The sequence below is a fragment of the Monodelphis domestica genome, chromosome 2 (assembly GCF_027887165.1).
Source record: "Monodelphis domestica isolate mMonDom1 chromosome 2, mMonDom1.pri, whole genome shotgun sequence".
Lineage (NCBI taxonomy): Eukaryota > Metazoa > Chordata > Mammalia > Didelphimorphia > Didelphidae > Monodelphis > Monodelphis domestica.
The window spans coordinates 223,336,779-223,363,684 of record NC_077228.1 but is presented as its reverse complement, the minus strand read 5'-3'; the positions used below and the strand labels follow the sequence as shown (position 1 = coordinate 223,363,684).

The following is a 26,906-nucleotide window of genomic DNA, read 5'->3' as shown; positions in this document are numbered from 1 at the left end:
ACAGTGACAAATTGTATGGAAAGAAATGCCAAGAGATAAATATGTAATATAGATATAAGTATGCATAAATACATATACGTGTGTGTGTATATATATATATATATATATATATATATATATATGCAAACAGAGCTAAAAAAGAGGTTAATACTAAAAGAAATGGTAGAAGAAACAAAAGGGATAATTCTATATGTCCCAAAGAAACTCATTGCAGAAGGGGGGTGAACATCAGTACACTGGAAGGGTAAAGAGGTTGGAGATAGGAAATACTCAATTTTACACAAATTGAAATTGACTCGAAGAGGGAAGAACAATTAAATACATTGGGACAGAGAATAGATTTGTGCCCTATAGGGAAGTAGAAGGGTAGAAAAAAAGATTGGTGGGGAGGGAACCAGTACAAGAGAGGGAGAGTGTGGGGGGGGTAGTTTGAAAAGGCTATAAATAATATAATAGGGGAATAACAAGGGAAGGGGGGTAGAAAGGGAAGTAAAATAAGGGTGGGAATTAGGGGGATTGATTAAAAACAAAACACTTTTGTAGAAGGAAATAGTGAAAGAAGAAAAGGCAGGACTAGGAGTCAGAATCAAAAGGCTGGGAAATACACAGCTGGTAATTATAACTCTGAATGTGGATGGAATGAACTCACCCATAAAACAAAAGTGAATAGCAGAGTGGATTAGGAACCAAAACCGTACCTTAGGCTGTCTACAATAAAAACACATAAACAAAGTCAACACGCATAGGGTAAAAGTAAAAGGATAGAGACAAATCTGTTGGGCATCAACTGATAAAAAGAAAGCAGGAGTCCCAATCATTATATCTGACAAAGCCAAAGTAAAAATAAATCTAGTTAAAAAAGATAGGGAAGGCAATTACATCCTGATAAAAGGCAGTATACACAATGAGGAAATATCAGTACCCAATCTATATGCACCAAATGACAAAGCATCCAAATTGCTAAAGGAGAAACTAGTGGAGCTCAAGATAATAGATAGATAGAAATAGATAGAAATACTATACTAGTGGGGTACCTGAACCTTCCTCTATCAGAACTAGATGAATTAAACCAAAAAAAAAATAAGAAAGAGGTAAGAGAAGTGAATGAAATCTTAGAAAAATTAAAGTTAGTTGATCTGTGAAGAAAAATAAATAGGGACAAAATGGAATACACTTTCTTTTTAGCAGCACATGGTACATTCACAAAGATTGACTATGTACTAGGGCATAAAAACATAGTGAACAAGTTCAGAAGAGCAGAAATAATAAATACAATCTTCTCAGAACACAATGCAATGAAAACAATATTTAGTAAGCATACATGGAGAGGCAAATAAAAAATTAATTAGAATTTAAACAAAATGATTCTCCAGAATCTGTTACTAAAAGAACAAATCATAGAAATAATTAATAATTTCATTGAAGAAAATTAAAATGATGAGACATCCTTTCAAAACCTATGGGATGAATCCAAAGCAGTATTTGGGGGGAAATATGTATCATTGAGTTCATATATTAACAATTTGGAGAGAGCAGAGGTCAATGAACTGGACATACAAATTAAAAAACTAGAAAGTGAACAAATTAAAAATCCTCAGATGAAGACTAAATTAGAGATCCTAAAAATCAAAGGAGAATTTAATAAAATGGAAAGTCACAGAACTATTGAACTAATAAATAAGAGTAGAAGCTGATATTTTGAAAAAACAAACAAAATATACAAAGTACTGGCCAATCAATATTAGGAAAACCATCCACATAATTGACCATATCATAAGCAAATTAAAAAAAATCACACGATTATCTCAATAGACCACAGAAAAAGTCTTTGACAAAATACAACAATCATTCCTATTGAAAACACTAGAATGCATGGGAATAGAGCATCTTTCCTAAAAATAATAAACATTTTTTATTTTAAATCATCAGCAAACATCATCTGCAATGGGTATAAACTACATGCCTTCCCATGTAGTAGTAATTAGTTCAGTAGTAACCAGATCAATAAGATCAGGAGTGAAACAAGAATGGCCATTATCACCTTTATTATTTAACATTGTCCTAGAAACAGTAGTAGTAGCAATTAGAGAAGAAAAGGAAATTAAATTTATTAAAATTGAGAATGAGGATACCAAGCTATCACTCTTTGCAGATGATATGATGGCATACTTAATGTATTCTAGAGAATCAACTAAAAAGCTAGTGGAAATAATCAACAACTTTAGCAAAGTTGCAGGATACAAAATAAATTCACATAACTCATCAGCATTTCTTTATATCTCCAACACATCTCAACAGCAAAAATTAGAAAGCAAAATTCCATTTAAAATCACCCTAGACAATATAAAATACTTAGGAATCTATCTGCCAAGACAAACACAGGAACTATATGAACAAAACTACAGAACACTTTCCACACAATTAAGATTGGATTTAGCTATCTCCTGATTGTAACAATGAAGATACTTAGCTTTTTCTTTATTGTGAAGATAAAATTGTAATCTCCTGATTGTAACAATGAAGGTATTTAGCTCTTCCTTTAGAGTGAAGCTAGAATTGTAAGCATACAATCCTGGCACAGGCCAGGCCGGAGAAATACTATACTCTCTTCATTCTTTCTTCTTAAATCCTTCCCTCTATATTAATTAAAATTACCATAAATTTCCAGATTGACTTGCGTATTTTATTTGGGATTTTTTTCCCTAGCAACCAATTAATTAGGATTTTAAGTCACAACCCTGAAATTATCTCCACAGAAGAGTGTGGTTAGGGGAGGAAGGGAAATCATATAATTCTTGTAACCAAGGAATAATGTTCTAAATTGACTAAATAAATTAATTAAAATTTTAAAAAGTGGATAAAATATATATTCTCTTTGCTACAGTGATATCACTCTGAAGCCTATACAGAAAGGAAATCAAAGACACACACACACACACACACACACACACACACACACAAACACACACACAATACAAACACAAATATTCATAGTTGTTCTTTTTGTAGTAGCAAAGACCTGAAAAAAAAGCAATGCCTACCATTTGGCCAGTGGCTCAATAAATAATGGAATATAAAATTGATATATCATTCCTTAAGAAATGATGAAAGGAATGGTTTTAGAAAAACCTGGAAAAATTTGTATGAACATAAGAAACATTTATGAAACAATATAAAGGAAAAGAATTTTGAAGGACTTAAGGTCCCTTATTAATGTAGTGATGAACCATTATTCCAGAGGATTGATCATGAAACATACTAACTATTTCCTGCCAGAAGAGTGATGGATTTGATATACAGAATGAGATATTTAGACACATTAGACTCAAAATTCAGAGTTTGACATCAATGAAATAATCGTTTTTTTCCCCCCTTTACTGTAATGTATATTATAAGAGTTTTGTTTTGCTTTGTTTTTCATTGGGAAGCTGTGGAAAAGGGATAATAAGCGCTTGATAACTGAAAAAAGACTAGTTTAAAATAAGTCTATCATCATTGTTGTTATAGTCCATCTATGAGCATTTAATAACTTCTTGGCTATTTAAATCCTCAAGCAATACTTGGAAGGAGAAATGGCAAACTTTATCAATTGATTAGATGTTGGGATGAGGGTGATTGAGTAATCTAGGATAATATCAAGATTATGAATCTGGGCAATGTAGAGAATGAAAATGCCTTTGAAAGAAATATTTGAAAGAGGGATGGGTTTGAGAAAAATGATAGTGAAATTTCATTCGGATATGTTGGCTTTGAGATATCTCCAAAATATCCAGCTTGAAGTCTCCAGAGAAGGCAATTAGTAATACAAAACTAATATTCAGGAGGAAATAAAAATGAGTATGTAGTATATAATATATGTAAATACACATAATGTGTATATATACTCCTTTATATTTGCATATATGCATATATACTTACATATATATGTCAGTCACCTGTATAGAGATGAAAATTAAACACATAAGAGCTGATGAAGTCACCAAGAAAGTGAATACATAGAAAGAAGAAAAGAAGAGGAAGAAGTATACACAAGAAGTTGATCACCAGTGTTAAATAAAACATCAGTCAAGAGGAATGAGAACTGAAATAAAAAGTCATTGGATTCATAAATTAGGAATTATCAATCAGCTGTAGAGAGTTGAAATTTGAATGATGAGGTCAAAAACCAGATTGCAAAGGGCTGAAAAGTTAATGAGCTGAATATAAATAGAAGTCAAAAGTGTGGAAAGGTTTTTCTAGGAGTCTGGCTGAGAAAAGGGGGATAGATAAAGAATGACAGGTTCAGTGGGTAATAAGAATAAGTGAAATTTTTTTGAACAAGATGAAAAATTGGGAATGTTTGAAGGCAGTGTGGAAAGAATTCACAGATAGAAAGAGGTTTAAGATGAGCAGATTCAATGACTGAAGTTGCAATCCATTTTAGAACAGAGGAATGGGTGGGATCAAGAGAATATGTAGAGGAACTGGCCCAGGCAAGAAGAATGACCACTTCATTTTCAGAGACTAGAGACAAGAAGCAGTTAGTTGGGGATGTTGTTAAGGGGTTTTAAAATGAAGATAAGGGGAGAAGAGGAAGGTTGTATCTTGTATGATCTTAATTTTTTTCAATAAAACAAGAGGTGAGGTACTCTGCTGAGAGAAGAGGAGGATTGTATGTAGGGGAGGCTTGAGGAGAGTAGAGATCTACTGTATGTGGCTTTCATTTAACAGATCTCATTAACTTTCAGGTGATCATTAAAGGTTCTGTGTGCTTCATTATCTGAGTTGTCACTTCAACTCACAGAAACCTGGGTCTTTAAGACTCTGCCACCGGGACTTCCGGTTAAGATGGCAGCTTAGAGAAAGCTAAAGCTCAGATCTCCGGAAAACCCTTCCCGACCGATCTCAAACCAAAAGCTCCTAAGGCGCCTAAATTCAAAACGATCAACAGCACAGACCCTGGGAACCCTCCTCCTGGACCTGGACCCGGTTCAAAAGGTACGGCTCCCCTCAAAAGCCAGAACCCGAGATCACTCGGACCTCAGGGGTAGGAGCGCAGAGTCCAAGGCTCCCGGAAGCCGCAGCCCAGCCGGGCTCAGAGAGCAGAGTCCTCCGAACCACAACCCTCAGGGCCTTCTACCCGAGTCCGGGTGAAAGTTACTGCCTGGGGCTTCTGCTGCAGAGAGCTGGTCGAAACAACAGCAACCCTCAGGGCGGGCAAGACAGCCTCAAGGGCTGGATCCTGCTATCCAAGTCTCAGTGAAAGTCCTTGCCCTCAGAGCTTGGGTTAGCTGCAGCCCATCCCCCCGCAGGCCGACGAAACAGCCTCACGGCCAGCGATTCTGAAGGCAACTTCCGGAAAGCGAGCCGGGGGGAGAGTGCGGCCTCGTGGTCCGACCCTTCCATTCCAGTTCCAGTGAGGCATATTCAGTTTAACCCAGGGAAAGCTCATAGAAGGGACAATCTGCCCCGGACTAAAGCCTCTGATCACCAGACAGAGATAAGAAAAGCTAATCCTCCACATTCAGAGATGGCAGCAAACTCCACAGAAGCACAGAAGCCCCAAAATACCAAGAAAAATAAGAAGAAAGGGGCGACTTTGGACACATTCTAGGGAGCCAAAATACAAAATACAGAGCAGATAGAAGAAGATATACAAGAAAATTCTCCAAAATCTTCCAAAGGAAATAGAAACTCTCCACAAACCCATGAAGAATTTGAATCAGAAATGACCAAAAAGATGGAAGCCCTCTGGGAGGAAAAGTGGGAAATAATGCAAAAGAAATTCACGCATCTACAAAACCAGTTTGACCAAACTGTAAAAGAAAACCAGGCTTTAAAGCAAGAACTAATAAAGCAAAGCCAAAACACCAAGAAATTAGAAGAGAACATAAAATATCTCACCGACAAGGTGATAGATCTGGAAAATAGAGGGAGAAGAGAAAATTTAAGAATAATTGGACTCCCAGAAAAGCCAGAAATAAACACCAAACTGGACATGGTGATACAAGATATAATCAAAGAAAATTGCCCAGAGATTCTAGAACAAGGGGGCAATACAGCCACTGACAGAGCTCACAGAACACCTTCTACACTAAACCCCCAAAAGACAACTCCCAGGAATGTAATTGCCAAATTCCAAAGCTATCAAACAAAAGAAAAAATCCTACAGGAAGCCAGAAAAAGACAATTTAGATATAAAGGAATGCCAATCAGGGTCACACAAGACCTTGCAAGTTCTACTCTGAATGATCGTAAGGCATGGAACATGATCTTCAGAAAGGCAAGAGAGCTGGGTCTCCAACCAAGAATCACCTACCCAGCAAAACTGACTATATACTTCCAAGGGAAAGTATGGGCATTCAACAAAATAGAAGACTTCCAACTTTTTGCAAAGAAAAGACCAGAGCTCTGTGGAAAGTTTGATACCGAAAATCAAAGAGCAAGGAATACCTGAAAAGGTAAATATTAAGGAAAGGGGAAAAATGTTATCTTCTTCTTTTACTCAAACTCTCTTCTATAAGGACTACATTTATATCAATCTATGTATACTAATATGTGGGGAAAATATAATGTATAAATAGGGGGTAAAGAAAGACCAAATAGAATAATCGTTCTCACACAAAGATTCACATGGGAAGGGGAGGGGAAGAAAACTCCTATAAGAAGGAGAGGAAGAGAGGGTTTTTTTTTTTTTTTACTTAAACCTCAATCTCAGGGAAATCAACTCTGAGAGGGAAAAACATCCAGATCCATTGGGATCTTGAATTCTATCTTACCCAACAAGGGTAAGGAGAAGGGAAAACCGAGGGGGGGAGGGGGAGAGGGAGAACAAAAAGGGAGGGAAAGAGAGGGGGGAGGGGGAGAGGGAGAACAAAAAGGGAGGGAAAGAGAGGGGGGAGGGGGAGGGAAGAAAAAGGGAGGGACTAAAAAGGGAAACATCAAGGGAGGGGACAAAGGGACTGATTCAAAGTAAATCACTGGACTAAAAGGTAGAGCCGAAGAAGAAAAGGTTAGAATTAGGGAAGGCAATCAAAATGCCAGGGAGTCCACAAATGACAATCATAACTTTGAACGTGAATGGGATGAACTCACCCATAAAACCTAGACGAATAGTAGAATGAATTAGAATCCAAAACCCTACCATATGTTGTCTTCAAGAAACACACATAAGGCGGGTTGACACCCACAAGGTCAGAATTAAAGGATGGAGTAAGACCTTCTGGGCCTCAACTGATAGAAAGAAGGCAGGAGTGGTAATCATGATATCTGATAAAGCCAATGCAAAAATAGACCTGATCAAAAGGGATAGGGAAGGTAATTATATTTTGTTAAAAGGGACTCTAGACAATGAGGAAATATCATTAATCAACATGTATGCACCAAATAATATAGCACCCAAATTTCTAATGGAGAAACTAGGAGAATTGAAGGAAGAAATAGACAATAAAACCATACTAGTGGGAGACTTAAACCAACCATTATCAAATTTAGATAAATCAAATCAAAAAATAAATAAGAAAGAGGTAAAAGAAGTGAATGAAATCTTAGAAAAATTAGAATTAATAGACATATGGAGAAAAATAAATAGGGATAAAAAGGAATACACCTTCTTCTCAGCACCACATGGCACATTCACAAACATTGACCATACATTAGGTCACAGAAACATAGCACACAAAATCAAAAAAGCAGAAATAATGAATGCAGCCTTCTCAGATCACAAGGCAATAAAAATAATGATTAGTAATGGTACATGGAAAACCAAATCTAAAACCAATTGGAAATTAAACAATATGATACTCCAAAACCGTTTAGTTAAAGAAGAAATCATAGAAACAATTAATAATTTCATCGAGGAAAATGACAATGGTGAAACATCCTTTCAAACCTTTTGGGATGCAGCCAAAGCAGTAATCAGAGGTAAATTCATATCCCTGAGTGCATATATCAACAAACTAGGGAGAGCAGAGATCAATCAATTGGAAATGCAAACAAAAAAACCCAAAAGACATCAAATTAAAAACCCCCAGCAGAAAACCAAACTAGAAATCCTAAAAATTAAGGGAGAAATTAATAAAATCGAAAGTGATAGAACTATTGATTTAATAAATAAGACAAGAAGCTGGTACATTCAAAAAACAAACAAAATAGACAAAGTACTAGTCAATCTAATTAAAAAAAGGAAGGAAGAAAAGCAAATTCACAGCATCAAAGATGAAAAGGGGGACAGCACCTCCAATGAGGAGGAAATTAAGGCAATCATTAGAAATTACTTTGCCCAATTATATGGCAATAAATACACCAATTTAGGAGAAATGGATGAATATATACAAAAATACAAACTGCCTAGACTAACAGAAGAGGAAATAGAATTCTTAAATAATCCCATATCAGAAATTGAAATCCATCAAGCCATCAAAGAACTTCCTAAGAAAAAATCCCCAGGGCCTGATGGATTCACCTGTGAATTCTATCAGACATTCAGAGAACAGTTAATCCCAATACTATACAAACTATTTGACATAATAAGAAAAGAGGGAGTTCTACCAAACTCCTTTTACGACACAAACATGGTACTGATTCCAAAACCAGGCAGGTCAAAAACAGAGAAAGAAAACTATAGGCCAATCTCCCTAATGAATATAGATGCAAAAATCTTAAATAGGATACTAGCAAAAAGACTCCAGCAAGTGATCAGAAGGATCATTCACCATGATCAAGTAAGATTTATACCAGGGATGCAGGACTGGTTCAACATTAGGAAAACCATCCACATAATTGACCACATCAACAAGCAAACTAGCAAGAACCACATGATTATCTCAATAGATGCAGAAAAAGCCTTTGATAAAATACAACACCCATTCCTATTAAAAACACTAGAAAGCATAGGAATAGAAGGGTCATTCCTAAAAATAATAAACAGTATATATCTAAAACCAACAGCTAATATCATCTGCAATGGGGATAAACTAGATGCATTCCCAATAAGATCAGGCGTGAAACAAGGATGCCCATTATCACCTCTACTATTTGACATTGTACTAGAAACACTAGCAGTAGCAATTAGAGAAGATAAAGGAATTGAAGGCATCAAAATAGGCAAGGAGGAGACCAAGTTATCACTCTTTGCGGATGACATGATGGTCTACTTAAAGAATCCTAGAGATTCAACCAAAAAGCTAATTGAAATAATCAACAACTTTAGCAAAGTTGCAGGATACAAAATAAACCCACATAAATCATCAGCTTTTCTATATATCTCCAACACAGCTCAGCAGCAAGAACTAGAAAGAGAAGTCCCATTCAAAATCACCTTAGACAAAATAAAATACCTAGGAACCTATCTCCCAAGACAAACACAGGAACTATATGAACACAACTACAAAACACTCGCCACACAACTAAAACTAGACCTGAACAAATGGAAAAACATTAACTGCTCATGGATAGGACGAGCCAATATAATAAAAATGACCATCCTACCCAAACTTATTTATCTATTTAGTGCCATACCCATTGAACTACCAAAATACTTCTTCACTGATTTAGAAAAAACCATAACAAAATTCATTTGGAACAACAAAAGATCAAGGATATCCAGGGAAATAATGAAAAAAAAAATGAGGAGGGCCTTGCAGTCCCAGACCTCAAACTATATTACAAAGCAGCAGTCATCAAAACAATTTGGTACTGGCTAAGAAACAGAAAGGAAGATCAGTGGAATAGACTGGGGGAAAGCGACCTCAGCAAGACAGTATACGATAAACCCAAAGATCCCTGCTTTTAGGAAAAATATCCACCATTCGATAAAAACTGCTGGGAAAATTGGAAGACAGTGTGGGTGAGACTAGGAATAGATCAACACCTCACACTCTACACCAAGATAAATTCAAAATGGGTGAGTGACTTAAACATAAAGAAGGAAACCATAAGTAAATTGGGTAAACACAGAATAGTATACATGTCAGACCTTTGGGAGGGGAAAGTCTTTAAAACCAAGCAAGACATAGAAAGAATCACAAAATGCAAAATAAATAATTTTGACTACATCAAATTAAAAAGCTTTTGCACAAACAAAACCAATGTAACTAAAATCAGAATGGAAACAACAAACTAGGAAAAAATCTTCATAGAAACCTCTGACAAGGTTTAATCACTCAAATTTATAAAGAGATAAATCAACTGTACAAAAAACCAAGCCATTCTCCAATTGATAAATGGGCAAGGGACATGGATAGGCAGTTCTCAGATAAAGAAATCAAAACTATTAATAAGCACATGAAGAAGTGTTCTAAATCTCTTATAATCAGAGAGATGCAAATCAAAACAACTCTGAGGTATCACCTCACACCAAGCAGATTGGCTAACATGATAGCAAAGGAAAGTAATGAATGCTGGAGGGGATGTGGCAAAGTAGGGACATTAATTCATTGCTGGTGGAGTTGTGAACTGATCCAACCATCCTGGAGGGCAATTTGGAACTATGCCCAAAGGGCGACAAAAGAATATCTACCCTTTGATTCAGCCATAGCACTGCTGGGTCTGTACCCCAAAGAGATAATGGACACAAAGACTTGTACAAAAATATTCATAGCTGCGCTCTTTGTGGTGGCCCAAAACTGGAAAACAAGGGGATGCCCCTCAATTGGGGAATGGCTGAACAAACTATGGTATATGTTGGTGATGGAATACTATTGTGCTAAAAGGAATAATAAAGTGGAGGAGTTCCATGGAGACTGGAACAACCTCCAGGAAGTGATGCAGAGCGAGAGGAGCAGAACCAGGAGAACATTGTACACAGAGACTAATACACTGTGGTATAATTGAACGTAATGGACTTCTCCATTAGTGGCGGTGTAATGTCCCTGAACAACTTGCAGGGATCCAGGAGAAAAAAACACCATTCATAAGCAAAGGATAAACTATGGGAGTGGAAACACCGAGAAAAAGCAACTGCCTGAATACAGAGGTTGAGGGGACATGACAGAGGATAGACTCTAAATGAACACTCTAATGCAAATACTATCAACAAAGCAATGGGTTCAAATCAAGAAAACATCTAATGCCCAGTGGATTTACGCGTCGGCTATGGGGGGTGGGGGGAGGAAAAGAAAATGATCTATGTCTTTAACGAATAATGCTTGGAAATGATCAAATAAAATATATTAAAAAAAAAAAAAGAAGACTCTGCCACCAACTGGTCCTTTTGCAGCTAGGAAGCTCTTCAAGAGCTAAATGAATGATAAAGAGCATGAAATTTCCCTCCTCTGTTATAGGGTTACTATGTCAATTCCTCCTAAGAAACTCAAATTTCTATACTTCGTAGCAACAGCATGACTGATCAGATTTTGCTCTTCCTACTTCTTATTCCTTCTAGGTTTCTCTAGAAGCACTTTTCAAAGTTTACTGCCTCTGAAATACATGGTTTACCCATGCATAGCCTCTATATAGGAATTTTTTCCCCAAATGACTGTCTATTTTGTTCCAAAGTATTGTGTGACAGTGGTGGGTGACTCATGATTGACCTTTCATGATAACATTATCTTAAACTTAGAATCAATAATAGTGATAGTAAAATATCACAGGATTCCCATGTATTGCCCAAAATTCTCTGAAATATAGGTGCTAAATTGGGTAACAGTTGTAAAGATTATATTTACATGGTTGCTTTGATAAAGAATTTATTTTGATAAAATAAATGTGGGATGAGAGTGAGCAAAGGAATTGAAGACAATGCTGAGATTATGAAGTTGGGCACAAAAAGAATAGCAGAGTGTAATTAGCTCCTTTAGCAGGCTCAAAACTCAAAAGCCAATTATAAAATCAGAAGAGGAAACTTTACTCTTGAGTTGATATTTACACTACATTTAGCAAAGCTATCACTATTTGGTGGCAGGTACCAAAACTTCAGGCATAATTCAAAAGGAAAAAAAAACCCTAATTCTTGACAAAAGCAGTAGTCTAAATTTTTTGATCACATAAATTTATAAGTAAAAATACTAAAACACACATTTCCTATATATACACATATTATTTACTTATTTATAAATTATATACATTTTCTGTGGTACTAAATAAACACTATATAAATTAACCAAAATAGAATCTTTTTAAAGGAGGGGAAGAAGATGAAATGCTATTAGATTTTCAATTCAGTACTGAGAGGATGGGGAGTCCCTCAAGTTTATTAAATAAGAATCATGATCACACTTTGCTTTAGGAAAATGAATTTGGCAAATATGAACAACGAATTTGAGTGGGGGGAGATATAAGAGAAGAAAAACAATTAGGGAGCTATTACAATATTTCATGCAAGATGATATGAAATCTTGAAGGATAATGATGGCTATGTTATTTAAAATATTTGGAAGATATTTTAGAAATAGAATCAGCAAGATTTGCCATATGATTTGTGGCATCAGAGAAAGTAAAGGGTGAAGGATGACACCAAAAATGTGAACTTGGATGACTACAATGATGACAAGACTTCCAACAGAAACAGGGATGTTCAGAAGAGAGGAGATACATATATGGAGGAGGGGTTGGAAGGTAAATAATGGAATCACATCTTTGATAGGGATTATAGACCATCCACACCTATTTAACCTGTGAAGTTTGTCCTGTCCCAACAACAAAAAATGAAAAGAAAATGGAAGCTACTGCCAAGAAGTGCAGAGTCCTCTAAAGGACACCTGATACAGTCACAAAATGACCTAAGAGGTAGAATGTAAATATGCTTGGAGTAGTAGAAGCTTTGTCTTTAATACAGTAGGTCCCAGGTTGCAAATAGGTAGATGAGAGGCCTACACCCTGAACATAAGGGGAGAGTTTGCACATGGATGGAAAGTCAATGACAAGAGATTGGGAAATGGAACAGTTAGAAAAGAATGGTTTAAGGGGGCAGCTAATTGGCACAGAAGGGTAGAGCTTTAGACCTGGAGGACCTGGGTTCCAGTCTGATCTCAGATATTTCCTTCCTAGCTGGGCAAATCATGTAGTCCCATTTGTCTAGCCCTTGCCCTTCTATTTTAGAGTTGTTACTAAGTAAGTTAAGGTAAAAAAAAAAATTTTTAGCACGGGAAAATTACCTGCATGGTCTTTGTGTTCCTCAAGAAATGGAAGTCTCTGGGCCCAAAGAAACTTCATTTCATATGAAAAAGCATTATGAAAGATGATCCCCACGACTTCAGTCCTGTTTTGTTCATAAAATCTCTCCATGGCTTCTGGATCTGGAGTTCCATATATTTTTATTCCTACCATACAGAAGGGAGAAAAAAATCTTGTCAATGATTATTATGGGGCTCTGAATATATTTGCTGAGACAGAGGGCCTTTTTTCATAATGAAAGGGTTACAGGTAAAAATAGAGGGTGTTCTAGGCTTATAAAACAGTTTGGGGAATGTAAAGTTTCCATAATATTTGACTCAATTATAACAAATTTATTCAAGAGGTAGAATAGAGTATTCTTGAAATTTGGAATGTCTTTAAATCTCATTCAGTGAATCAATAAACATTTATTAAGTCCTGGGCCCTGTGTTAGACAAATAGGAGTAGGTCTTTGTGAAACCAGAAAAGATATATATTCTCATAGCATTTCTGCATAACATATTTAAACAAAAATCTAAGTGTCCAAAGACAGTAGAAAATGGATTTATTTACCAATTGACTATGACCTGATTTTGTTTTTATTTTATTTTCTCTAAAATTTTTGTTAGACCAATACAAAGGTGAGGTAAAAATACTTCTGAACCTGTTGAGGTGCTCTGTCATTTGGAAATTAACATGTGGAATATGCTTTGGAATCTTTCTGTGGCATAATTTCTTTCTTTGAAAAAAAAGGAAATAAAGCCACTTATTCAAATTAGATCTTTTCTTGTCTCAGGTTGGGGTTGTAAATATTGTATTCCTATTAAATTCATATCCATAATTGAACAAGAATGCCAAACCCAAATTCAAAGATGTGAAACCATAGGTCTATTAGTCCCCTTTTGTCATAAATCTAAGTTCAGGAAATAAGAAAAGAAAAATTTTTGGAATACTGAAAACCCTAAATTTAACCACACTAAATTATACTGGGAATTGGGAAAAGACACATAGTTTTTATTGAATATAAATATATCCTTATTTTGCATATAATAAAATAGGAAATATAATAAAAATGGGAAATTATATGAGTTGATACATCTTATATTGAACCTCACATTAAACATTTGAGCCTTATGCAATAAATATACTAGCACCAAGTATTCCCACTGGGCTGGTAAAGAACATACCTTTCATAAAGGAAGTTGATGCTACTTTTTCTATTATCTGTTGAGTCATTTTGGAGACTGGTGTATATGCAATGGCAAAGTCAGAATCATTAAATTTATCTATGCGTCCAAGGTCCACAGAAGGATGTTCTTGAAACTGAGTAACACTAATAACTGTTGAAAGTAGGTACAGATGAAGAATTACACCCAGAGAGGAAAGTAATTCCTATAAGGGAAAAGATAAAGGTGAAATCAATCAGAATGTTGTTGAATTAATTAAATGTAGTCATTAAGAGGTGGATGATTATCAAGTACCTACTCCATTCACCCTTACTCCCAAATCAAGCATTCTTAAGCAAAAGTCAATTGAAAAATAGAAATAATTCCTATTTTCATGATGTTTATATTCCAGGACAAACGCATTGACAAACAGGCATAGGGCAGAATAGTAATGAAGCACAGGCAGTTTTGTGTAGTGGAAAGAACCTAGATTCGGAGACAGGGGACTTAGGTTCAAATACTAGCTCCATTGCTTTGCTACTTCTGTGGCAGTGGGTAAATATACAATCTCTTTGTATCTCAGTTTCCTTCCCTCTAAAATGAAGAGTTTGGACTAGATGGACTCTTAAGGGTCCATTCAAATATAAATATATCATCCTATGATTCAAGGCTTATCCTCAGACAAAAACCACATAATCTCTATGACTCAGAAAACACAAATTGCTTCTTTTCTATAATGCAATAAAGATTACAATGCACATTTATCAGTATGGTTTATTAAAATGCTTTTGCTTCATCTTTCGAAGTCTTTTTAAAACATGTTCACTTTTGCTTTGTAAAAAGAATGTCTTCTGACTCACTTCATCATGTTGCTGCTCATCATCTACTTTGGCATCCCAAATTGTAATTCTGTGGACCCAGTTTCCCCTATCTCCATGAAAGATGTCATCAAATATTTAATAAGGAGCAATTATATTTATTCTTCTTGATGCCAAATAACAGAAGAAGGAGCAAAGGGCTGAAGTCTCAAAGATTCAGATCAATAATTTTAATTTTGGAGTAACAAGATGAAAATTTTTCTAAAAATTAAAAACTAAATTATGTTTTTAAAATGTTTCAAAACAATCCTTACTAGTCTCTACCATTGTCTTCTTCAATAGCCCATTTCTCTTAGAAATGTCAATGTATCTAAGAGGGAATAGCAGAGACTCTATGTACATCTTGCATTTAAACATTGATTAAATTTGATTATAATCTTCTTTATTGCATGATGTAAAGTTCTGGGCTTGTGCAATGTAGAATGATTTGATGAGAGACTTGAAGATTAATTATTTAGAGAGAAGCAGTATAGCATAGAAGATAGAGACTTGAACATTTGAGTTGAGACAAATATTAGGGCCAAGACTGTAAGTTATAGATGAATTGATGATCAGTGTATCTCAATGAGGTGAACATCTATTTTTACTTTAGAAAAATGGATAATTTATTTCAGGGATTAAATATCCTTTAATTTTGATAACTTTAATTATGAATATTTTCTTGCTCCACAGTATGTGTAAGTAATGACAGTCGCAAATCAAATAATCTAGATTGGACATTATAAATTGAGTTAATGGAGAACTATAAAGAATGAAGAGAAAAATCCATACCATTTGGAGAAGTATAGCTTTCCATCCCAAATGTTAGGATATAAATGTCATAATCATACCCATAAACTTTCTTTTTTCATCCTCCATTTTTTAATGATGTTCTTATACAGAAGGGCTTGAGTTTGGTGACATATGCTTATCTCTCTTTTACTCATTTTTGACCTGTTGGTGACTATAAAAGGGAGAAAAAAACCAATATTATGACATAAATTTTGTGGGAGCAGAGGTGTAGAAGACTTCTGGAAAAGAAAAAAACCTGAGTCATATTTATCCTAAAATAAAATTGTTTATTCAACTTTTTCTAAGTCCTCTCAGCACATCAAGAAGAGAAATTAGACTGAAAATTCCTTGAAAGCATTGATGAATTTGACAGTTTCTCTAAAAACTTAATTTTACTTCAGGACTTTTTATAAGATACATTTAGAGACAGAGCATTGAAAATGGGAACAACAGCATATTATTTTACCTCATTGAAAAAGAAGTCAGCATTTACTATTTTTCTCTCCTTTACAAAATAGAAAAACATTAATTTTTCCAAAAGCATTCTCAAATGATAGCACTTATGCATTCTCTGTAACTGTTGACTAAATAAAAGAGAATAGTGCTTCCACTCTTTTGAATATCTAGTAAAATCAAAATATCCTGGACTTTGTCAACTCTTTTGTAATCCAGTGTTGCAATATATGAGGCAGAACTTGTGGCTCTAAAGTAGATAATTATTACTTTCAAATATATTAAAAGTTCCCAAAATTTCTCTGGGAACACATTAAGAAAATATAGTTGCACAGATACCAAAATAATGGATTCAGCTTACTTTATTTTAGTTAATAAGGTTCTTTCTATTCAAAGATTTTTGTTCTGTCTTCAAGTAAATATTCTTGAGCTGGAATCATCTTCTAAATTATATTAGCAACCATAAGTTAGTTACCTAATGAAAAGAAAAAAATTTCTGCCAGAAATAAAAACCCTATAACAAAACCTACAAATTTCTCTTATGGATTAAATGGAAACTTGCCATTCAAGGAATAAAGATGGTCTATTCTCTAAATTTTGGTAAGCTGATACTGAGAAACAGTCAGTAAAATTTCTGTTATCTATGTTTGTCTCCATTTCTCTTTCATCTCTTTCCTTATCTATCCATCTATCTGTCTATCATTTATCAATCTTTTCCCCAAAATTTTCAATGTGGAAAAAGACTCTTTCTGAACCTCAGCAAACACCCCTTAGAGTCTTTAAATTCATAAAGACCATATGACTTGTCTAGATGTTTGTAAATTCTCTGTCATATAGAAGAGTTAAAAAGCCAAATATGATAAGTAACCAGAAATTATGATAAATTAAGTTAGGTTTGTATTAATAAACTTCAAACATATCCCTCTAAAGGTCACAGTGAATTTCATCTTATTCTCCACATTCTTCTTACTCTTTGTCTGTTCATTCTAAAATAGGAAAGTTTACCTAAAAACTAAAACTAAAAAATTCAGTCACTTTCCAAATATTTTTGTCTGCATGATAAAATATTTCAAACTACTTGAGCAATTTATTTTTACATTTTTTGATTCAGTGATCTTATAATGAGTAGACTTGAGCTGAGAGAGAATTCATTTCTTTAGTTGATTATCCTCATAGTTCATACTACCCAAAAGGCTAAGCATTTTATGTGTGCATTTTATAAAACAAACAAGAGGAATAGAGATTAACTTACAGTCAGGAAAGACAGAGCAAGTAATCCTGAAAAGTTTTTAATCCATTGGTCTCTTTAGATCTTGGAGATTCAAAATCCTTTCCTTTACGAAATATTTTCAATGTTTGCCTATTTTGAATAGCTCTATTCTGACCAGTTTTTGAAACAAGTTAGAATATTGTTCCAGTCAGGCTGGCTGATGTAATTTGAGCTATGACTTTTGGACTGTGGTCCATTTTTTTTCTCCTATTGTCAGTACAGAGAGATAGCATTTACAGATGGTGGTGGGGCATAGTACTCCAGAAAGACAAATTTCACATTTGTTCTTTTGGCACTTCCTTCCTGATTAAAGGAGAAATTAAAGGAGAAATAACCAAGTTCAAGGAGAGGGGAAAAAAAAACAGAGAAAGGCGACCTCAATCTTTATACACCAAAAAAAAAGTCAAGAAACAAGTCAAATTAGAGCTGATTTAAGTGGAAACAAGATGAATGGGAAGGAAAATAAAGCAGTAATTCTAAAAATAAATCCACAAATCAATGTGAAGAGTAACATATAAGAATATTCCATTAACTTAACTTGATTAACTTCAATCAAATAATGAAAAGCATAATAATACCCACAAACCAAATTATAATATTTGCTTTATCCAATTTGAATTGCAATAATAAATCTGTGAATAGATAGTGCTACTATAACTAACATTGTTGCCATTTATAGATGAGGGGCAAGCCCAAAGTAGCAAGGTAACTTGCCCAAATTCACACTACCTATTAAGTCACCAGGACTTGAACACTAGGTCTCCAATGGTAAATGAAGAAAAAATGTTAGACTTTCACTTGGCATGGGATCATTGTATAAATTGGAAGGATTAATCTCTTTCATCCCCACTGCTCAATTTAACTGGAAATGTTAGCCTGCAGAACATCAACACTTGATTCAAATGGAATGCATAGGGCAATAAAAAAAAGAGAATGATATTAAAGATGTAAGCAATCTTTTGGTGAGATGATGGTTTACTTCAAAAATTCCAAGAAACTGGTAAAGTTACAGTAAGTAATAACTTTATCAAAGGTGCAAAATAAAGAATAAATGCCCCCCAAATCAACATTTCTTTTCAATAATAACAAAATCTATATGCTTTGCTGATGCTCCCTAAGAAAGGTGGAATATTTTCATCTTACAGCTGAAAACCTTCCATTATGTATCACTTCCCAGATTAGAATCAATCAATATTTATTAAGTTCCTACTATTACTGGGTAGTATGCTAAATACCAAATATTAGCATCTTGAGAGCAAAGATTGATTTACTTTTCAATTTGTATGCCCCAACATAGCACAGTTCTTTGAAATAGTAAGTGCTTAATAGATTCTACATTTATTTATTCAACCACAAAAAAGACAAAAAATAAAGACAAAAAAGGAAGTAGTTGTACCAGACCTCAAACTATACAATAAAGTAATAACCATCAAAACTATTGAGAAGTGATTAAAAATAAATAAATAGATCAATGGCATAACAAGGAGAAACAGAAACAATGGAACTCAAGAACCCAGCATTAGAAAAACATCCAAACATAAATTACTTAGTAAAAACTCCCTATTTAATAAGGACTTGTAGGAAAACTGAAATTCTGGCAGAAATTAGATTTAGACGAACATCTTAATTAATTTCCATAATAAATTAGAAAAAATAGATAACTTCAATATTAAAGATCAAATCATAAAATAATTAAAAGAGAAAAAGATTATATATCTTTCACATAAGGGATTTCTATAATTCTTTTAAAATAATTCAATTTGACTTTCTAAGATTAGATGATTTTCAATTATCTATTTGTACTTATGTCAGTTTTGATATTTCCTATTTTTGAAGGTACTCTAAAATTTTTTGTTCTCAGTTTTATTGGCATGTACATAAAAGGTTCCGATCATTATTTTTATTTCTTATGATTTTGTTGTTATTTTGCCCTTTTCAGCATCCTTTACACCCTTGAAAGCTCACAAGGTCCTTTTCTAGTCAATGGTAAAGAACTGGAAGGTAAACTGACCAAGGACTCTCCTTCTCTTTCCATCTCACCCCTCCAAAGAATTTCCTCTTCAGAGAAATGCTAGAGATCCATGGTTTCTCTATTTTCTAAAGTTCTCCAGTCTCAACTAACTTTATAAATCACTAAAGTGCGGCCCAGTTTCCTTGGGCTCTTCTTATTCAGTTCCCATTGCCTTTCTACACTTAGACCAAAGTTATGATTATTTGATTCCTTGAAACATTTATAGCTGGTGAAGTTATTAAGGTTAAAATGAGATGACTCAGTTTGACCCCCTCCTAACAATTAGAAATAACTTTGTAAATGTAGAAATAGCTATTTCTGAAGGTGATGGGTCCAAAATGAATAACATGGAAATAGGATGAGTAATAATATATGTATCACCCAGTGAAAATTCTTGTAAACTCCATGGGGGGGGGGGGGAGAAATAACAAGAATAAAGAATCATGTAACCATGGGAAAAAAGTTTTGAATTTAAATTAAATTGGAAATCCTAAAACTCAAAGAAGAAATTTGTAAAATTTAAAGTAAAAGAACTACTAAACTAATAAATAATTACTTTTTTTTTAAGTAGCAGCTGATTCTATGAAAAAACAAATAAAATCCATTTGCTAACAATCCTAGTATGAAATACTATTGTTAAGGTAAAGTAAAAAAATCTGAATAACAAGCAAGGAGTGAATCCTGGAAGACTGTATTCCAAGATAATATTCAATGTGCCACTTCTATTAAATTTTCATAAACTCACAAATTTCAGACACTGAAACTGCCAAAGGAGCTCACTGGGTGAAGTCTCCTAATGGATTAAAAATTACATTGATATTCCTCATTTTAAAAGTCATGTTCTTAATAACTAATTCCTCTACCAAAGTAACTTCCCATAGACTTACACAAAACCATCTAATAAAGCAATTGCAATTGACAATTCATATAACTTTCCCCTCTTGTAATCAACCATTTTTTTTTAACAGAAAGGAAGTAGGCTTTAACCTTTGCCATCTGGAACCAACTTTGGCTATTATAGTTTACTCTGGATTCTATTGATTCTTTGATAAAAATTAACCCAAAGTAATACAGCTTATATTTAATTAAGGCATAGCTTCATTTATTATAACCCCAAAGGAAGAAAAACTCAAACTCAGACACAAGATTTTGGTACACTAAACAGTTTTCTCCTCAGTTGTTTTTCAAGACAACATTTTTGCAGTTTCTGGGGAGACAAAAATCAAACCAAGATACTAGAGAATAGATAAGACAATTTAAAGTATACAAACCTAGGATATTAATGGTGCTGTCTAATATAGCTCAGCAATTTAATGGTGATCTTGAGATTATCTGAGAAACGTGTTTATTCAATAAGTAATTGATTATAGTACATCTACTCAAGAAAATTATAAAAAAAACACGTATGCTGTACTGGCTAATGCAGGAGAGTTGACTCTGTTTTTAATAGTAGTATAAATAAAATTAGGCAATGGCTTTTCTATTTTATTAGTTTTCTTTCATCAAATTGGACTATAATTTTTTCACTTGTTCAATGAATTTCTTCTACTTTAAACATATTAATTCCTCCTTTGATTTTCAGATTTCTAATCTGATATTTAATTGGGGATTTAATTATTTTAGCTAAATGTCCTATTTGGTGATCTGCTCTTTTGCTTTTTTATTGACTTAAGTTGTTTGTTTCTTTTCCCATTACTTTTAGTATTAACCTCTTTTTAAAGCTCTAATTATATATATATATATATATATATATATATACATTTTGTATGCATTTTTGCATTCATATATCTATATTACATATTTATCTCTTGGCATTTCTTTCCATACAATTTGTCACTGTTTCATCTAAGTATAATACTTCTAGCTGCCCAGGTGATAATAACAATTTTTAAGAGTTACCAATGACCTATTTTCTTATACAGATACATATCATTTTAACTTAATGGATCTCTTTAAAAAAGGGATTGGGGGGGTGTTTTTCTTTTTTCCCTCTTTCTTAATTACCTTTTGATGATTCTCTTGAGTTCTGTGCTTAGGCATCAAATATTCTGTTCAGGTCTGGTCTTTTATTTACAAATGCTTGGAATTCTTCTATTTTGTTAAATGATCATACTTGCCCCTGTAAGAATATCATCAGTTTTACTGGGTAATTGATTCTTCGTTTTAGACCTAGTTCCCTTATTTTCCAGAATATCATATTCCATGCCTTTTGGCCCTTCAGTGTCAATGCAGCCAGATGTTGCCTTATCCTCACTGTGGTTTCATAGTATCTGAATGACTTCTTCTTAGCAGCTTGTAATATTATTTTCCTTGGTCTGGTAGTTGTTGAATTTGACTATAACATTCCTGAGTGTTGTCAGTTGGGGATTAAGTATAGGAGTTGATCTGTGGATTCTTTCAATCTATATTTTTCCCTATTGTTCTAAAATATTGGGGCATTTTTCTTGGATAATTTCCTGTAGTATGATGTGCAGGCTTTTTCTTTTGTCATGGTCTTCCGGTAGACGAATGATTCTTAAGTTGTCTCTCCTGGAATGATTTTCTAAATCTTATGTTTTGTGAATGAGGTGCTTCATATTTTCCTCAAATTTTTTTTCATTCTTTTGATTTTGTTTTATAGTGTCCTGCTGCCTTGTGAAGTTGCTTGTTTCTAGTTGTATTCTTGTTCTCAAAGACTGGATTTCATCCCTGGATTTTTGGTCATCCTTCTCCTTCTGGTTTGATTTTCTTTGGAGGTCATCTTTCAGTACCTTTGCCTCATTTTCAAGCTGGTTGATTTTGACTTTCAAGACAATATTTTCTTGTTTTAGTTCAAGTGCTTGTTTCCAGATGACTTATCTTGGTTTTTAAGTTCTTTTCACAGTTGTTTTCAGCCTCTCTTAATTGTGTTTTGAATTATATTTTGAGTTCTTCCAGAGCCTATATCCAATTCCCTAGGGTTTCTGTTTCTTTGCTTGGTGTTCCCTCATCCTTCTCTGTTCCATTTGCTCTTTGTTCATTGCCTGTATAGAAGTTGTCGATTGTAGTTTCTTTTTTCTTTTTCTGTTGTTTGCTCATATCTACCCCTTCTTTACTCCCTTAGTTGCCTGAGCTCTTGCTCATCTCATTTTTTGGTTGTTTTGGGGTTTTCTTTCCACCTTCACCCTTGGATCTTTGTCAGCAAATTTCTCAGTGCAGTCTGTGGGGGAGGTATTGGAGCTTGAGTTTCCTTGCCCTCTAAAGGCTTTGATAGGATTAAGCAGAGCAGTCTACAGGGGGATGGGGGGGGGTGGAGAGGGGCGGTTTGGAGCTTGAGCTTCCCTGCCCTCTGAAGGTTTTGATGGCATTAATTACAGCTGAGTTGCTGGATGTTCCCTAAGGCTGGAAACACTGGGAAGGGGGGAGGGAGGAATATGAAGTTTCTCCACTGCTACAACTAGGCTTCTTGCTCTGAGATCTGCATTTCTTCTCTAATTGCTTCCCCACTGCCTGTGTTGGACACTCTGAGGTTGGCACAGCTTTCTCCACAAGGTATTCCCTCCAGACCAGCACCTTTGCCTGCCCACAGGTTCCAGTTGCCACTAGAGGCTTAGTGTTCTAGGTGGGGGAGGAGTCCTGGGACCTTCCTTCTTCCTTCCCCTTATGCCTGAGTATTCTCAAATTCTGGCTTTTGGGGATATGCCTTTTAAGTTGAGTCCAACAGGAGGGTTCCTTGTCTCTGTCTTGTTAGGTTTGATTTTCAGTCCCCTAGGAGCATTTAGTTTTTAATCAGAAAGGAAGGGTTTTCAGAGGTCTGAACTTTTGCTGCCTCTAAGCTGCCATCTTGACTCTGCCCTCTTCAACTCTATTACTATAATATTCTCATACATCAAACTATATCTTTTTTATTACTATGGTTAACATTCTATTATTATAATTGATAACTTATGCATAGTTAGCTTAATATCTAGGTCTAACTCTAAAATTTTAATTGCAGTTCCTAATCTAAAGGATTATAACTTAGTTCTTCTTTGCCCAAAGGGCACTGAAAGACTGTCTGCCCTTTGATCCAGCCATAGCACTGCTGGGTTTATACCCCAAAGAGATAATAAGGAAAAAGACCTGTACAAGAATATTCTTAGCTGCACTCTTTGTGGCGGCAAAAAATTGGAAAATGAGGGGATGACCTTCAATTGGGGAATGGCTGAACAAATTGTGGTATATGTTGGTGATGGAATACTATTGGGCTCAAAGCAATTATAAAGTGGAGAAATTCCATATGAAATGGAATGACCTCCAGGAATTGATGCAGAGTGAAAGGAGCAGAATCAGGAGAGCATTGTACACAGATACTCATACACTACAGAACAATTAAATGTAATGTACTTCTCTAGTAGTAGCAATGCAATGATCTAGAACAATTTGGAGGGATTTATGAGGAAGAACACTATCCACATTCAGACAAAAAACTATGGGAGTAGAACCACAGAAGAAAAACAACTTCTTGATCACATGGGTTGATTGGGATATGATTAGGGATGTAAACTCTAAATGATTACCTAGTGTAAACATAACAATATGGAAATAGGTTTTGATCAAGGACACATGTAAAACCTAGTGGAATTACAAGTTGCCTACAGTAGGGGTTGGGGGGTAGGGGAGGGAAAGAACATGACTCTTGTAACTAAGGAAAAATATTCTAAATTGACTAAATAAAATTAAAAAAAATAAAGACTTAAAAGAGAAAAACAATCACTTAGTGCTTGATTAATAACATAAAAGCAATGAAACAATTTTCCTTTCAGTATGAATGAGAGAGAGAGTATGGGGAGAGACAGAGAGACAGAGAAACAGAGAGAGAGAGAGAGAGAGAGAGAGAGAGAGAGAGAGAGAGAGACAGACAGACAGACAGACAGACAGACAGAGACAGAGAGAGACAGAGACAGATACAAAGAGACGGAGAGACAGAGAGAGACAGAGAGAGAGAAGGTCAGTTAGTTCATTTTTTTAAAGGAAAACATAGAACATTTATTTACTAGCTATGAACTCAGAGAACTCTAAGGGATCTAAAGGAGATCTGATGCCAGGAGTACCAATGGGCTACAGTAGATTTGTGGCAAGTTTGACAAAAGTAAGGAGAATCCTGCTACCTGCCAATAGATCTTGCCAGAAAGGCTATCAACAATAAAACATTAAAGGGGATGGAAGAGAAACAAAATATAAAATCCTTCTCAACATCTTAGTGGCACCTGTAGTAAATATGACTCTTTAGTTAATAAGTTTTCCCAAAAATATTGTTCTTTATCTTTTTGAATGAAATAAATATACAAATGGAAAAAATATAAAAATGCCTGTGAGCTACTTATGTTAATTGGAAGATCTCTGTTCACTTAAACATACAACTTTCCAAAAACTGAAATACTTATACTGGTTTTCCAAAAGTTTTAGTACAGAGTTTTAAGCTAATAAAACTTTAAAACTACACTAAGACTTCAGAGACATGCTATATTTTACTACTATCCAATCTTAACCATTGATCTTATAAAATCATATTTTATCCAAATCCCCCACCCCAGGACATTTTTGCTTTTTATTTCAATCCCCATTTGTCAAAATCTATTATTCAAACAGAGGCCAGTATTCCATTTTGGTGATTGCCATCTTTACCAGAATTCCACTTGGGCAGAATCATGAATATGGGCTCTCCAATCCAGTATCATACTGGGGCTCTGAAAGTACACATTCCCAGAAAAACAAAGATTCAATAGGGTATGAGTCTTATCATCTGACAAGTTTTACAGTGATTTCTCTAGTTGTGTAAAATAACAAATAAAAAAGGCTAACTGTTTTCCTCAGGTGATAACAAATCATCCCAAACTCTATGCATCTCTCTGATGCAGAAACAAGGGAGAATTTCAACTGCCAAGAAGAGAGGGATTTTCATGTCCCTTTCTGTTCCTTAACCACTCCACCCCCACTCTAGAGGAAAACAAACTAATCCATATTCCTTGCCTGATCCAGATATGAAACCACTTTGTGGAGTGTTGTTGTTGTTGTTTGTTTGTTGTTTTTTTTGGGGGGGTTGAGGAGGAGGGGATAGGGAGTAGGGGGTAGGGGTTAGCTCCTAAATTTCTTTTGGACCTCAATTCATTCTGCTTCAAGCACAGGTTGATGAGCAACCTCTGGTGAGGTGCTTCAGTTTCACCTACAGAAATCACCCACACAGTCACCTTTAGCTAAAAATGTTCCATGACATTACATCACAGCAGATATATTAGTCAGATGGAGACCCACAAAACATTTCTTCTTTTCATCTCTCATGGAAGGAGTTACATAGGAAAACACCTTCCCTATTCCCACTCTTTTCCCATTCTGCTATATTCATAGCCAACTACAGGTTTGATCTGGTATTCTAAGTATACAGTGTCAGGTGCCCTGTTGCAATTCACTCTTGGTCACAGCAGTATGAAAAGCCAGTTCCACAATGTCCCATGACACTCCACAAGGCAGAAAGATGATACAGTAAGCCATACATATCACAGAAGACAGCCCCCATTCTTGGCAAGATCAAAACTTCTCTGTTTAGTCAAAACTCAGTGAAAATGTTCTCCTGTGAACCTAGGAATGCATTCATGGGGTCTGATCCTTTCTTGTGAAAATAGAAAAACATCTTAAAATGGTATGAAGCAAACCAAAAGATACCCAGGGGAAAGGCAATGCAGCCAGACTTTTTTTCTTGGAAGAAATCTATTCTTCTTTCTCACAAATGTGGACATACCCATGCAGAAGAGTATTTGTTCTTGTTTTCTTCACACAAATAATCAATCCAGGGATATTATATTGTATAGGAGCTATTTTCCTACCATATCACATGGGTAGTTGCAGAGTTGGCCATTGCTCTGGACAGAGAAATCTGTATCATGGAATTAGGATTCAAACATATTTAGTTTCTGAAATGTACTTTCCATATTGAAATAGAGGATTTCCTGCTGTAATTGTGAATACATGTAATTTTATACTAGTCCAAGAAGGCTACAAATAGCTCCTGCAGACATTCTGACTTCTTGCTGTGTTTAATCGTAATAGGGCATAAAGGGCAACAAATTCACAAATGCCACCATCTAAGCACCTGGAATTAACATAAATATTATTTATCTGTCTGAAAAAAAATCCCTTTTCTCATCTAAGTAAATATAAGCTGAATAACAACATCAATTGCTTCTATTTTCTTGGTAGAATTGGCATGTTGTCAGTCAGATGGCACCCTGGGAGAAGCCACCTAACAAGCTAAATGTGCTGGATTTGAGAAGTGGAACATGGAGTGAAAA

The 26,906-nt window shown here is 34.9% G+C and overlaps 1 protein-coding gene across 5 annotated transcripts in view; it reads right to left on the bottom strand.

The window, feature by feature from the left end:
• The window catches only part of LOC100029102 (ATP-binding cassette sub-family A member 9), a 141,586-nt gene extending 123,806 nt beyond the window's left edge, over nucleotides 1-17,780 (bottom strand). Inside the window, exons 1-5 of one of the 5 annotated variants that reach the window (XM_056817232.1) lie at nucleotides 17,592-17,780; nucleotides 16,701-16,814; nucleotides 15,946-16,058; nucleotides 14,259-14,463; nucleotides 13,074-13,238 (exon numbers count right to left, since the gene is read on the bottom strand). In XM_056817232.1, the coding sequence (XP_056673210.1) occupies nucleotides 13,074-13,238; nucleotides 14,259-14,463; nucleotides 15,946-16,041 (466 nt within the window). In that variant the 5' untranslated portion in view covers nucleotides 16,042-16,058; nucleotides 16,701-16,814; nucleotides 17,592-17,780. Of the gene's footprint in view, nucleotides 1-13,073; nucleotides 13,239-14,258; nucleotides 14,464-15,886; nucleotides 16,059-16,700; nucleotides 16,815-17,591 lie in introns of those variants that run through there. The other 4 variants (XM_056817233.1, XM_056817234.1, XM_056817231.1 and 1 more) reach the window with 4 other exon arrangements.
• Nucleotides 17,781-26,906: the final 9,126 nt, after the last annotated feature.